This window comes from Monopterus albus, unplaced genomic scaffold, assembly GCF_001952655.1.
Source record: "Monopterus albus unplaced genomic scaffold, M_albus_1.0 scaffold3.1, whole genome shotgun sequence".
Taxonomy (NCBI): domain Eukaryota; kingdom Metazoa; phylum Chordata; class Actinopteri; order Synbranchiformes; family Synbranchidae; genus Monopterus; species Monopterus albus.
The window spans coordinates 10,684,779-10,698,638 of record NW_018127883.1 but is presented as its reverse complement, the minus strand read 5'-3'; the positions used below and the strand labels follow the sequence as shown (position 1 = coordinate 10,698,638).

Genomic DNA, 13,860 nt, shown 5'->3' with positions numbered 1-13,860 from the left:
TGCAGTGCAGAAATGGATGACGTTTAATCATGTTTAATTCAGATGTGCCACTTTGGAGGTTTCCTTACTGCAAAACAGAGCTCTTTTCTAAATTTAAACCCTTGACACATTGTCTTCCTCAGAAATTAACAAAAGCCACTGGCTACACTTTTAGTAATGGCTCCAAACCACAGTGTTACTTTAGTGCTTTGAAGGGGTCGTGCAGTCATTGCCTTCCCTGAGTGTGAGAGACAGATGACACGTAATTTGCAAGGGTGTTCCTCACAAACATATAAATGTTGAGCGGCTTCCAGCTCAGCCACGGGTATGTTTACCATAGATAAGCAGACACCTCTGTCAGCAGGTTCAAAAATTGTTGCCTTTTTTGTAGATTTCATCATTGAATAATCATGGACGTCTGTGAGAGGATCACACCATGTTGCATGTATAACTTCTCAGAGTTGGCGTCTTTTTTGTGTTTGTTTTCAGATTCAAAGACTCATTTTCCTTTACTATGATTGCTGTGCCCTGTTGCTTATCTTGCACTAATGACAGTCTGGAGGGAGGTCTGTTTAGATAAACAGACATGGGCGGATAATGGAGAGGAGGAAGCAGGGGGTGAAAGGAAGTTCTGTCTGGTTCATACTGAGAGGTGGGCCCTTAGCTGTGAAACATTATTTATACTAACAGGACCAAGTCTAGAGTCACTGTGGTGCTTTCCACTGAGAGCTCGTATCAATATGTTGATATTTTACATTGTCAATGTTAGCCTGTCTATTTTTAACATGTTTTGTGTTTACCATGTACACTTGTTTTAGTTTGTTGGCATGCTGACATTTGTAATTAGCACCTAATGCAAGTACAGCTAAGGCTAATGGAAATGTCATTAGTTGTGCAAGTATTTGGCCATAAACAATTCTGTTGTACAAGCTGAAATTTTGACATGATGACCACACAATTTGAGAAGTTGGGTATTACAGTTCATCCACTGGGGACCATTAACATCTTTACCAAATTACATGTCATTCTGTGTCATACTAGTTGAGATTTTATTTTCAAAATGTCAACCTCTTGGTTGTCAGAGGAGTTTGACAGGCATCCTCTGGGAACCAATCATGTATCTACAGTACAAATGTCAGAGCCATTTCACTGAAGTAGATGTGGAGATATTTTAGACAAAAGGAGGGTTATCAGAGGCAGTAGAATTTATTCACTGGGGAGCTAAGGCAATTTTAATGGCACTCTAGCTAAGTTGCCAAGATAATTCAGGAGTGAAGGATCTCAGCTGAGATTTCAGATATGACATTTTCAGAATTAAAACAGGAAACAAATGATTGCATCACAATGGAAAACACTAGCACTGTGGTCCATGTCTGCTTGATGAATGGGTGTTTTTTGCAGCACTAGAAGTCCAATCTATATAAGAACTCTGTGGCCAGTGCCCCAAACCCTAATGAGAATGTGCAGAAAGAGTCTCACCACAGTGAGGGGGCAGGCTGAACACCAATCAAGAGCTATGGCGTCGTTACCATGAGCACATCTGTCTCTTCAGAGGAGCTGTTGATGCACAGTGACAAAGACTGATGGAGTTTTACAGGCGTCATCAGATTAATTGATCGTAATCAGTGCCCTGTGTGTGTGTGTGGGGGGGATTTTGTTTTGGTCTCCTGTCTGTCTGAGCTGATAAATGTTTGGGGCAGAGATCCCTGCTGTTTTGTGCATGAGATTAGTCACATTTCACATGTATGCTTATGCCACTAACATGGTCTGCAGGCACTAATACACACAACATATCCTGGTTTTAGTCGGTGCTTTTAATAAATTGTATCTGCTCATCACACTGGGAGCTCTGGTCCCTTGATTTATAGAGGGAGGGCTGGGAGGAGAAGAGGGTTGGGAGGAACGGTTTGACGAGCTGCGGCAAAGTTAGAGTAGCTGCTGATAGATAGCAGCAGAGAGAAACGGATTCGGAAACTAAAGTTTTTGTTATATTAAGAAACAAAGTGACTAGAAAGGAAATTATTCTTCAGGTTATTTTTAATTTCAGTCAGATGCTACTATGACTTTTTAAATCACCTTTTTTTTTACCATAAATCACTTTTTTTGTCAGGTTTTTATGCTTTTTGGCCTGTTTTTCTGTATTTATTTACTCTTCACCTGAGAGTTTTAGTGTGTGTGAGTGTTATTTTTTTGTGTGATATAGTAAATCATGGAACTGGAGCATTTAGGTGGCCATGGGGTTAAACCCGAGAAGAGCAGCACTCGTCTCTACAGGATAGCTCTGGCCATGTGTGCGTGTCTCTGTGCTGCTCTGTTGCTTGCTCTCATACTTGGTAAGTCCACACATACACTAACACGCATCCACATACATTTTTCCTTATCCTGCATTAAAATTTTTTTATTAATTCTAGGGAAATGTAGAGTGTAATAGAATATAATACTTGCAGACTGTAAATAACACAAACATGCTGTGTGGAAGGTTAGCGGGTAACTTGCCACTATTTTTGGTTCATATAATGTTTCATATCCATGCACATGCAGAACCTTGGGCTCTCAGATTCACTGAGTGTCAAATTGGATGCTGGGAAAAGAGGAAATAATGTTTGTGTTGACACTGGGGGTAATATTTCTTGCTGAATAAGTGGTGTGCACAGTGTGTGGATTTATTTATTTTTAGGGTAAATAAACACTGGGACTTTAAAAATATGACCATAGCTGTGACAGGGTGAGATAAACGTCTAATTTGCACCTGTAGCCCAGCAGAAAACAGGCAAAACAAGAAGAGGTATTACACATAACACTGTAACAATAAAAGGGAAAGTGTGAAAATTGAAGTGTTCGAATATTTTGACTTGATGAACTTGGATAATGCAGGCTTATTTGTATAGCACCTTTGAACATTACATAAGTTGAAGGCATTAAGATAAGAAACAAGGTACTATAAAATAAAATACTTTGTTTTAAAAGTGCAGTATGTGCAGTTTCTTAATTCCATAGGTGGACTATTCTAGTTATTTGCTGTTACCAAAAAGGCAGTTTTAATGCATCCAAATGCATCAATGCAATAGCTTCAGGCAGCTTCCTTCATTGGAGTTACTGTCTTTTACCTTAATAACCTGGTGTAAGAGATTAATTTTGCCCGATGATTTGAGGTTTGACAATGCATACTGGATTGTTTTTACTTTTGGAAATTACTGAAAATGTTTCAGTTAAATTTGAATGTTCTAGCAGTTGTAAACAGCAAGTTGTTTGACAGAGGTTTATGAAGGAAGTCATTGCACTGTCCAAGGACATTTTCAGCAGCTGAAAAACATCTTGTTTTGACTAACAGTGGTATGTCTCTTGCCTAATTTTTGGTAACATAGCAAACAAGCATATTTTCCAGATATTCACACTGTTCCTTTAAGAGTCATTTTAGTAGCTCAGTGGTTTCAGTAGTGTGTGGCTGGGAGGAGTTTGTGTGTGTACGTCAGGGGTGGGGGATGTTTTTTTTTTTTTTTTTTTTTTTTTTTTTTTTTTTTTTTGTTGTTGATTATTGAGGGAGCCAACATTCTTGTGGTGGCACTGAAGTGTAATTATGTGTCCATGTATGCAGAACCACACACCCACTCTAGTGGACACCCCACATGAGTCTCCGGCTATGTGAATGACCAGACACAGGAACGCCAAGTGATTGCTTTGATTTCTTCACTCTTCCATTTTTACTGATTCTACAGAGTTGTGTCTATTAAATGTGTTTGTGGCAGTGGCCTGACTTCTTCATAATGAACATGAAGTTGATATTAGGGCTAACACTGGAGCCTCAGACATCTCTGTGTGTTTCTGCAAGAGCAGTCAGAAGAGGCCGTTCCAGGCCAAGCAGTTTGTAACTGTGCACAGTTTTAGTATAGGTGGGCACAACATTAAGTAGCCCTCGCAGGCCTCAGAGGTCAGACATACTGGCGCAGCTCTGCAACGCTCCAATCATCCGTTCACAATTGGAATTTTGTTGCTAAATCTGTCAGTTTGCTTCATGGGCTTGTGCTGCGTCTGTTTGCCCTCAGAGCCACATCACCTAACATGGTTTCTGCCAGACAGGTTTTTGTTCATCATCCAGGAAGGGAAGTGACTGGCTAAACCTGTGGTCACACTACAAGTAGTGTTAACAGTGGCTGACTTATTCTATGTCCTTGTGATGTTCTGATTGCCCTTATTAGAAGTGTGTGAAGTAATGTTAGTGGACTGTCAAGTTAAAGTAAAAAAATCTGATGTGTTTAAGAAATGAGTCATAATGTAGGTTGTGACTGTGCTTAGTGCAGCCACATGTTTTAAAAAATGGATCCACCAATTGTTTACTCTGCCTGAGTGTTCTTCTCTCCAGCTGTAACAACTGTACTCTGGTCTCTATTTGTCGCATTTTGATAAAGAGTGGTTTGTGGGACTGTCCCATATTACACTTTACTCTGATAATCTCATCATAAATATCAGATATAGTTTTCAGATATTGTGTAGCCTGTTAACATACAAGTGGTGTTTTGTTATTGACACTGTGTTGTTGAACTTGTTCAACTATTAAAAAAAAAAACAGCTGGTTTTATTCTTCAAATCTCAGCTTCAGCTGCCAGGATTTTCTGAAGATCTTAAAGGGGGTTGGTAGTGTGACTATAACAGGCTACCCAGCTTGAAATGAAGACATGCTGTGTCTTTGTTTTCAGTGAAATGAGGCTGCACAGCCACACTCCAGACAGAGCCAGCTAGCTGGGCATGCTAACACAAAGTTGTGCACAAATTTCCATCAAACCTATCTCACAGTGTAAGAGAAAAAAAGGAAGTATTAGCTAGTTCTTCCTTGACAGCATAGGTTTTGGTGACTTGCACATCAGGTTTCCCTCATTTCTAAGTTCTAATATTGCATGCACAAAGTAATTTATGGATTATGTGAATGTGTGTTCAAAAACTGTTTAAGGTTCTGTTATGTAATATAGCAACACTAAGTTTCACATTTCTCTTTTTAACACTAATGCTTCATCTCTCTCAGTTTCTCAAAGATCCAGTCAGGAGGAGTTCTGCCTAACCCCAGAATGCATCGAAGCAGGTGAGGAGTGGTATGCATTTACTCTGAGCTTCCACTATTGTTTATATGGTAACTGGTAAAGCAAGGTATTGGTTATTTTTGGAGCTATTTTTGTCTCTTTCTCTCCTGTAGCGGGGTCTATTCTAAAAAAAATGGATCAGTCTGTTAACCCCTGCGAGGACTTCTACAGTTTCTCCTGTGGAGGTTGGTTAAAGGAGAACCCAATTCCTGCAGATTTTTCATCATATGGCATCTATCCCTGGCTGCGGCAGCATGTTGACATCCGACTCAAAGGTATGTTTTTACCCACACATTTCCTGGTTTCATCTGTCTCCAGTAGATGGAGGTTGATGTATGTATTAAAGGGCTGAAAATGTTGTATCAAAAGATACCAAAACCTTTACTGGCATACACATGAGAAGAACAGCAAAGAACTACAACTGTGGATGTTTGTACCATGGTTTCGGGTTCGTTTCAGTACTGTCACACCCCTATTATACATAGCAATAGGTGAAATGTATCTTGACAAAAAGACCTCAAAGTTCCTATTATGTTCCTGATACATTTCTGTGGGTGTTTACATGTCCTGTTTTCTTCTTATCAGTTCACAAAGCCAGCCAGGGACTATGTTACTCGAAAAGCAATTTTTTATATGTAATAGTGAATTTAATATGTTCAACTTCACCTGTTCAAACTGTTGTTTCTTGTCAGAGCTGCTGGAAGCTCCATCAGACCCTAATGAACTGGAGGCAGTGACTAAGGCTAAGATCCTCTATCGCTCCTGTATGAATGAGAGTAAGTCTAACACACTTTGTGTTACTTAGGCGGACACTGCATTGCCATTCATTCATTTCACGGAGACCTCCTAACATGTTTGTGTGTCGGTTTACAAAGCTATGCTGGAGCAGATGGACTCTAAACCAGTGCTGAAAACACTTAAACAGCCAGAGTTTCGGTGGCCTGTTGTGGGGGATGGGCTTGGTGGGGCCTATCAGTGGTCGGCTGGCCAGTGGAGCCTCCTGAAGACTCTGGCAGAGATGAGGAACCAGCACAGTAAGAGTGTCCTGGTTCGCCTGTATGTCTCCCCTGATGACAAAAACTCCTCACAATACATCATCAAGGTCAGATATCTGCAGTTCATGTTTATTATTTTTATGGTGTGAAGGCATGTTTTACATGTTTAGATTTGACATTAAAGATTCTTTAAGTGATTAAGGTTCACTAATAATAATCTGATGACTGTTTTCTCAATTAATCTATTAGTTTAGTCTGTAAAATAGAGAATAATGAATATCATAATTTGCTAGAGATCAGTGCTATGTTGTTTGACCAACAGTCAAAATGTCAAAGCTAATCACTAAACACTATTATAAGCGACAGAAGAACCATCCGATTTGGAGGGTTTTTCCTTGAAATATGACACAAATGATTGAATCTTCATCTTCAGTGAATATTCACTGATTGTCTGTTGATTAATCAACTAATTGTTGCAATGCTACAATTGATAGTTTGACATCTTGGAAAAAACATTAAACACAAACTGTTATTTTTGCACTTCAGTTTATTAAGCTAACAAAATACTGTATAATGTGTTAATTACTGAGCTTTAGTGGTGCTGGTAAGTGAACTGTGTTACCTTTGGATAGAGCCAGCTGTTGCCTCCTCTTTCCTGTCTTTATGCTAAGTAAACAGTCAACTGGTTATAGCTTCATTTGTAACTGCTATTATATGCAGGGCATCAAGCATGGACTAGCTGCCTTCTTTCCTTCTTCTGACTTTTATTCTTGTTCAGAACGCAGCTGACCTGAACCTGCGCTTTGTCTTTTGTTTACTTGTTTGTTTTTTTTAGATTGATCAGGCAACCTTGTCTCTGCCCTCCAGGGAAGACTACATTACCAACACTTCCTCTGCCCTGGCAGTGAGTTTCTGCTTCATCTTTCACCCCTTTTACCTGTACTATTGTATTGGACAATTAGTTTTAGCTTGGTGTACCTAATAAACTGCAAACTGTTTTTGTCGTACTAAAATAAAAATATATATGTTGTGAAAAGGATCTTGAGAAAATGAGAAGTTTTTCACATGTGGCACATACTGATACAGGCACAATAGTATTTGAGGATGGATGTACGTACTTCATAGATGTCTAATGACTGATGTTCGGTAGTGGAAATGAAAGAAAAAATGACATTTGTCTTTTTGCCTTTTTCTGCCCCTCTTGCTCTCTCAGAATCGTGCGGCCTTACTGAGTTTGATGGTAGACATGGCTGTCATGCTGGGCGCTCCAGAGAAAACCGCACTGACCCAAATGGAAGAGGCTCTTGCCTTTGAGACCAAAGTTGCTCATGTAAAAACATCAAGTCAGATAAATATAATCCCACTTAGTGTATCGAAATGATCTCATTGGCCTTCATGGATTTAGACCTGATTAAAACCCAACATTAACCATGAAATATTACATTGTTTCAGTACAAAAGGAGATTATTTTGTGTCTACATTTAGGATCGGCCTTGTCACTAACATTGCTCATTGTGTCTGCAGATCCTGATTCCCTTTGAAAACCGCACCAGTGAGAACATGTACAACAGATACACACTCTCTCGCCTACAGCGCTCCATACCACAGGTATTTCAAATATACACCCCACCCCACCCCCCACACACACACACAAACAAACAATAACAAAACCCATGTTCCACAAAAATTTGTTTTGAAAAAATGATCACTTTCTCCAAGAATTGTTGTGCTTTTTTCTGAGAAAGTCTAAAAGACAGTGAGCAAGAAACATAACATGGGTTTATTTTATGCACAGAAGTATTACAGTATAGATATCATAAGAAGAGTATGTCCGATTCAGTGGATTCACAGCTACTCCGTGAAAATAGATTTGCTTTCTTTCCAAAGGTAGATGAAGAGATTGAACCACTCTGTGTGGTAAACATGTACTTTCAGCAGCCAGTTAGCTTAGCATAGAGATTGGAAACAGAGAGAAACAGCTACCTTGGTGCTGTCTGAAGGTAACAAAATTTGCCTGCAACCTCTAAATCTCACCAATTAACATCTACATGTAAGTGTCAATAAGAAAGGGAATAAAAGTGCATGTAGTTCTCAAATCACTAATTTTTCCGAAAAGGAATGAGATAAATATGAAATGACTGCAAGTCCAGAATTAATACTGATTTGTTTTAAGCTTCTTCAGTCTTCAGCTGTCCGGTTGTTTGATGCTGTTTGTTTCATAGCTTGGAGGCTTTTATGGTTACAACAGTAGTGCAGCATCTTATCCATCCTTTGGACCTTTGGAGACCATTTGTGAAATTCTTTCAATGTTATGCATGAAAATGATCAAACTTAGAAAAATGAATACCATACCTGGTGATTTGGATTGACAAAAAATGTCAGTTAACCAAAATGCAACTGACATTTAGGCTAGAAGTTTTTACTTTTTTATTTTTGTAACCTTTGTTTCCTCTATAGTTTGACTGGTTGGGTTTTGTAAAAGCTGTGGTGGAGTCTGAAGTTGACCCAGCTCGGTCCATCTCCTCCTCGGAGCCCATCATTGTCAGAGCGCCGCAGTACTTCAAGAACCTTTTCAAGATCATTAACACCACAGATCCCAGGTACAGCTATTTCTGTGTGGACACTCATTAAATTAATGCACTTGCTAAACTCTTACTCTAACCTTAACCATTGTGACTTAATGTCTGATCCCAACCCTAATCCTAATGCTAACCTAAACCCTGATCCTCAAACAGCCTTTTGAAGGTGTGTGAGAAAGTGAGAACTGGCCAAAATGTCCAAACATCCACTGTATAAAACTCACCCTGGTCTTCACACACACACACACACATGCACAGCGAGCCAGTAGGGTTTGGGGCTCCTGATTCTCATTCTAAATATATCATAGTGCATAATGGGATTGTATGTAGACATTTAATTTGTCCTCCTCTCTCTCCAGGACTGTAGCCAACTATGTACAATGGAGGACAGTTTTTTCCAGGATCACTTCTCTGAGCCGCCGTTTTCTTTACAGATACCTCGACTACGCTCGGGTTGGTACAGAAGCATGTTCCAAAATCAGTGTCTGTGTTTGGTTATTTTCAGGTTTTTCTGCAACCTGAATGGTTTAAATGGTTCTTTCTGGGTTAAGGGGGGAAACCCTTTAAATGTGGAAAAAAAAAAAAAAAAAAAAAAAAAAAGAGCACTATAAAGAAGCTTAATAAAACTGTATTGTTTTTATTATTTCATGAAAAGCTGACATTTTGGAGTCAAATGCTTTGTAGCTATTGGAGAAGTTTCACTTTATACAGCATGTTTAGACAGCGTTTTGCTGTAGAGCACAGGAATTTGGTTTAAATTATACTGTGTAGCTTTACTATAAACACAAAGAACTGGCTGCTAGGACTTCATCTATCTACATTTCTCACTTACTGTAGCCCTGATTTTAACTCACAGTGCAAGACAATAATTTCTATATTACGCTCTTGAATGTATCACTAAGCTGTATTCATATACAAGTACTTTTTTTAGTTATTATACAGGAAATTCATATATTTGTACTCAGGGCTGAAGCTACGATCGAATTTGGGGTGTAACAGCCCAGAGGCACATAAGTGCATATTACATACCTATATAGTATTTTTTTTTTTAACCTAGTATAGTTCCATTTAATTACTTTTAGGCCATCAGTCAAAGAGATCATTTAAGTATTTATTATTTTCCTACCAGATTTCAATTCCTGTCATTGTAAACAGGGCTTTGAATCAGCTTTTACGGCATAATATGGGGAAATGACATTTTTATACAATCAAATAATAATGGAAAGAAATTAGGCCCACTTTAATGGAAAAAGTTTCAGGAAATTGAAGGTAACACAAACTCAAACAGCTTGTCAGTTAAAAAGCATTTGAATGTACATGATTTATATCAAAGATAAGTGAAAATTACTAAAGAAGAACGAAGTAGCACAGAAGCTTTGAACGCAATCACAGCACCACATGTACAGATTTCATTAATAAAACTTACATTTCTTTAAACAGGTAAAGCCTAAAAATTTTCAAAATGTGTAAACTGAGTTCTTTTATGAAACCCTGTTTTTAAATCACAAAATTTTCATTACAGTAATTAGACGATGGTTTTCTATTTTTAGGACCATGCAAATGGATTACACAGTACATTCTAATAACAAATTATATATTGGAGACCATTTGTAATTAAAATATATAAGATGTATCAGCCTTGGAATCTTGCACCCCAAGTGACCTGATATGGGATCCTGAGTTTAACTCTTGTAGAACAATAGAAGTTAGTGTTTTGTGGAGGAATTATGTCACCTTGCATCTCCATCTCTCACACCCCCACCAGGTAACCACAGGAGCCAGCTCTCTGACTCCACGCTGGGATAAATGTGTTAACTACGTTGAGAACTCACTTGTTTATGCTACTGGGCGCCTCTTTGTTGACGCACACTTCCAGGAGGACAAGAAACACATGGTGTGTATATGATTTTTGTATGTGCTCCCAACATGACATCACGTCCTAACTCTTGGGCCAAGTGTTTAATTTTTACATAGTTTTAGGAGTGTAAAAGATGTCTGAGTCTGTTTTGTCTGAAGGTGATGTCATACATTTAATGTTGGGTGTGTATTTATTTGGCAGTCACACTGAGCACTTTAGTGTTGTGAGCGGTCTTGTTGTGCTGTGTACACGTTTGTACTTTTATCTCTGAGGATAGTCACCGACCTAATGCATTTCCTAACTCCATAAGCATCACACCTAAAACACAATCCTCACTCTAACACTTAACCTAATTCTAGCCAAAGTGAGGACAGAGCTAATATCTTCAAGCATCCAAAAATGTCCTTGCTTTCCAATGTGTGGAACTCAAATTGGTCCTCACACACATAGGGATGTACAGTACAAGTACAGCTACAAGTGCATGCTTGCATTTGTGTGTTTTATGTGTATGTCCTCTGAAAGTCATTACAGCTTTAATACTCTGACACTGCCTGTATTGTGAATCAATTTGCGTGTGTCAGATGGAGGAGCTGATCAAGGGCATTCGCTGGGCATTCATCGACATGCTGGAGAAAGAGAATGACTGGATGGATCAACAAACAAAAAAAAGAGCCATAGAAAAGGCAAGAAAAGTTGATGGCTCCTCACTTCATTCCCATGTTTCTATACTATATATTTTCATGTTTCCAAAATGTACTTTAAGCAACAATTTTTCTTCTATTTGTAAATTGCATTCAGTCCAGTAAAAAACTGATTTAAACTTATTTTTTATAACTCTAGCGAAGCTCTGTTTTGTTTCCACCAACTCCAGAGGGAAGTAACTGGCTCATTTTCTGTTGGGAGAGACACACAGAAGGGAACAGAACCCAAACATAGACAGAAAAGTTTTATAGTTTTATTGCCACATAAAGTAACAGGGTTTACTGTAAGGTCAGGAGGACAAAACTGACCAGGGAGAACCAGAGGCTGAGTGAAAGTCCAAACGGGTCAGAGGGCAGACGTAGCTTCCAATGTGTTCTGAAATAGGTATGTAAATCCAAGCACAGGAAAAAATGAGGGAGACACTAGGAAAGCACTTGGAACACTTTGGCTGTGGAGAGCACACAAGACAATCTGGCAAAGACAGCAGAAATGGAAAAGTAATGGAAATGGAAAAGGGATCTAAACAGGAGTGCAGAGTCAGGTGACTGGGAATAGATTGCAAGGGAAGAAGTCTAGGGACACCTAGAGGCTAAATGGGGAAATGATAGGGTAATAAGGGAAATAACATGGGCCAACACACACAAAGGGCAGAGGCAGGGCTGGGACAGAAATTAAGACATTCAACTGTCTTCACCAGCTAGGTGCTAACTTAGTCTGCTGACCATTTGGTCCTGTGCACATGGTTGTGAGCTCTGGGTTTGTCCGAGATTTTAGAGAATGAACCTACAAATTCACCCCAGGTGACCTTTTTTGTTTTTCTTAAGGCATGATGACTTTATTTCTCACTCTTTACTGCTTGTCATATAATCTTTGTACTGACTGTCAGTTACTCTGAATAAATGTCTGATAAATCTGTTTTTGATTATGTAAAAGTCTATTATTTCTCCCTTTTCTCTCTCTCAAGGCTCATGCAGTACTGGCTAAGGTTGGCTACCCTGAGTTTATTCTGAACGACACCTACCTCAATGAAGATTTAAAGCAGGTTTGTGTGGAACTTGATGTAAGCAGATCTGGGATAGAAAATGCAGCAGTTTATACTAGCAAAACTATTGAGTACCAGATTAAGTTTTTAAAATCATAACAAATATTTGTGATGCCACAAATGATGTATGCACATGCATGTCTTGAGTTTTTTTTTTAGGTGGCACATAGAAAAATTCCCTGTCAAACTCTGCACATACATCATTCTGACCAAGAAACAGAATAGAACAATATTTTTGATTGGGGGACACAAATCCTGATGGAATATCGGCTTAGCATGAGTTTGAGGTCACTTTTGGAAAGGTGCAAAACTTAACACTTTGTAATTTAATTTCATTTGTTTTAGCTAGAGTTCAATGAGACGGACTACTATAAGAGTGTGCCACGTACGGAGTGAGTAGCGGTATTTATCTGTAGATGGGTTTCCATCCACCTGTTGTTATGCCCTTTCTCGGTTTGCATTGAAAACATGAAGTGGAAACGTCAGAAATTTGTAAAAAAAAAAAAAAATAAAAATAAAAAAGTGAAGTATTGCAAAAATATTTTAATGTTTGGCTGAGCTGGAAGAATTGCTGTGTTGATAAAAACCAAATGTGACAAAGTTCTATGAAAACAGCGAATTTGTTATGATTTACATTAAGATACAACTTAAACAACTGTAGAGGTGAAAAATAACAGCAGATATAAACAGATCTGTGTTGAGCGGTGAGATTGTATATCTTGCATTAATACATATGAAACTAAAAAACATGTGGCATTTGTTTGTCCATTTTTATTAACCTTTTGAGGTTTGACTGCTGCTTTTTAATTACATCATCTTCTTCCACCCCATTGATTTGCAATGGTTTAATGGCAACCTACTGGAAAATTACAAATTACATTATCTTGATGAACCAATTACTAATATTTGCATAACTGCAGTTATGTTCAAATTTATGAACATAACTCCGAGCCCGTTCAGGGATTCAGCGGTAGAAGATGAATGAATGAATGAATGGATTGTGCCAGTTTGCTGTGTGGTTTTGTGTGTGTGTGTTTGCATTTTTACATCCTGGATAAAATGTGTCTGTGTGGTTTTATGTTTCAGGTGGTTTACAAACCCAACAACTGTGAATGCCTTCTACAGTTCTTCCACAAATCAAATCAGTAAGCTGCAGTGTATAATTGATTACTGAGGCATGAAACTTAAAATCCCTTTGATTACCTTTTACTGAAGTTCTCTCCAGGTAGGAAACCACACTTCACCTCAGTAATTTCAGTTGGAATCAGAATCATCTTTATTGGCCAAGTATGTTGCAACATTCAGGAATTTGACTCCGGTACAGAGGCGCTCCGTGTGTTTTATGGCAACAGGACTAGGCAACAATTCAGCATATGCCTAGGATTATTTTTTATTATTCCCCTAACATGGTTGAAGAGACACTTCAGTTTCTGAAAATAATGTGGAATGTACTTTAAGAACAAATTGATGAAGTGAGCGATAGAATTAATTACTTAACAAATTACTGTTAATGGGCGGTACATGGGCTGAAACAGGAAAAAAAAAAAAGCAAGGGAAATGAGTCAACCTTCTGCTGTAAATAAGTTCTGTACGGACAAGGCTAAAGACACAAACACATTGTTTTGGCTTTCTC

The 13,860-nt window shown here is 38.5% G+C and overlaps 1 protein-coding gene across 1 annotated transcript in view; it reads left to right on the top strand.

The window, feature by feature from the left end:
* Positions 1–2,110: 2,110 nt before the first annotated feature.
* Positions 2,111–13,860, top strand: part of phex (phosphate regulating endopeptidase homolog, X-linked) — a 15,129-nt gene continuing 3,379 nt past the window's right edge. Inside the window, exons 1-15 of the mRNA XM_020602483.1 lie at positions 2,111–2,312; positions 4,997–5,053; positions 5,165–5,326; positions 5,744–5,827; positions 5,927–6,153; positions 6,882–6,950; positions 7,260–7,376; positions 7,571–7,654; positions 8,504–8,646; positions 8,985–9,078; positions 10,391–10,519; positions 11,065–11,166; positions 12,150–12,227; positions 12,573–12,619; positions 13,314–13,371. Of these exons, the coding sequence (XP_020458139.1) occupies positions 2,189–2,312; positions 4,997–5,053; positions 5,165–5,326; positions 5,744–5,827; positions 5,927–6,153; positions 6,882–6,950; positions 7,260–7,376; positions 7,571–7,654; positions 8,504–8,646; positions 8,985–9,078; positions 10,391–10,519; positions 11,065–11,166; positions 12,150–12,227; positions 12,573–12,619; positions 13,314–13,371 (1,575 nt within the window). The 5' untranslated portion in view covers positions 2,111–2,188. The remainder of the gene's footprint in view (positions 2,313–4,996; positions 5,054–5,164; positions 5,327–5,743; positions 5,828–5,926; positions 6,154–6,881; positions 6,951–7,259; positions 7,377–7,570; positions 7,655–8,503; positions 8,647–8,984; positions 9,079–10,390; positions 10,520–11,064; positions 11,167–12,149; positions 12,228–12,572; positions 12,620–13,313; positions 13,372–13,860) is intronic.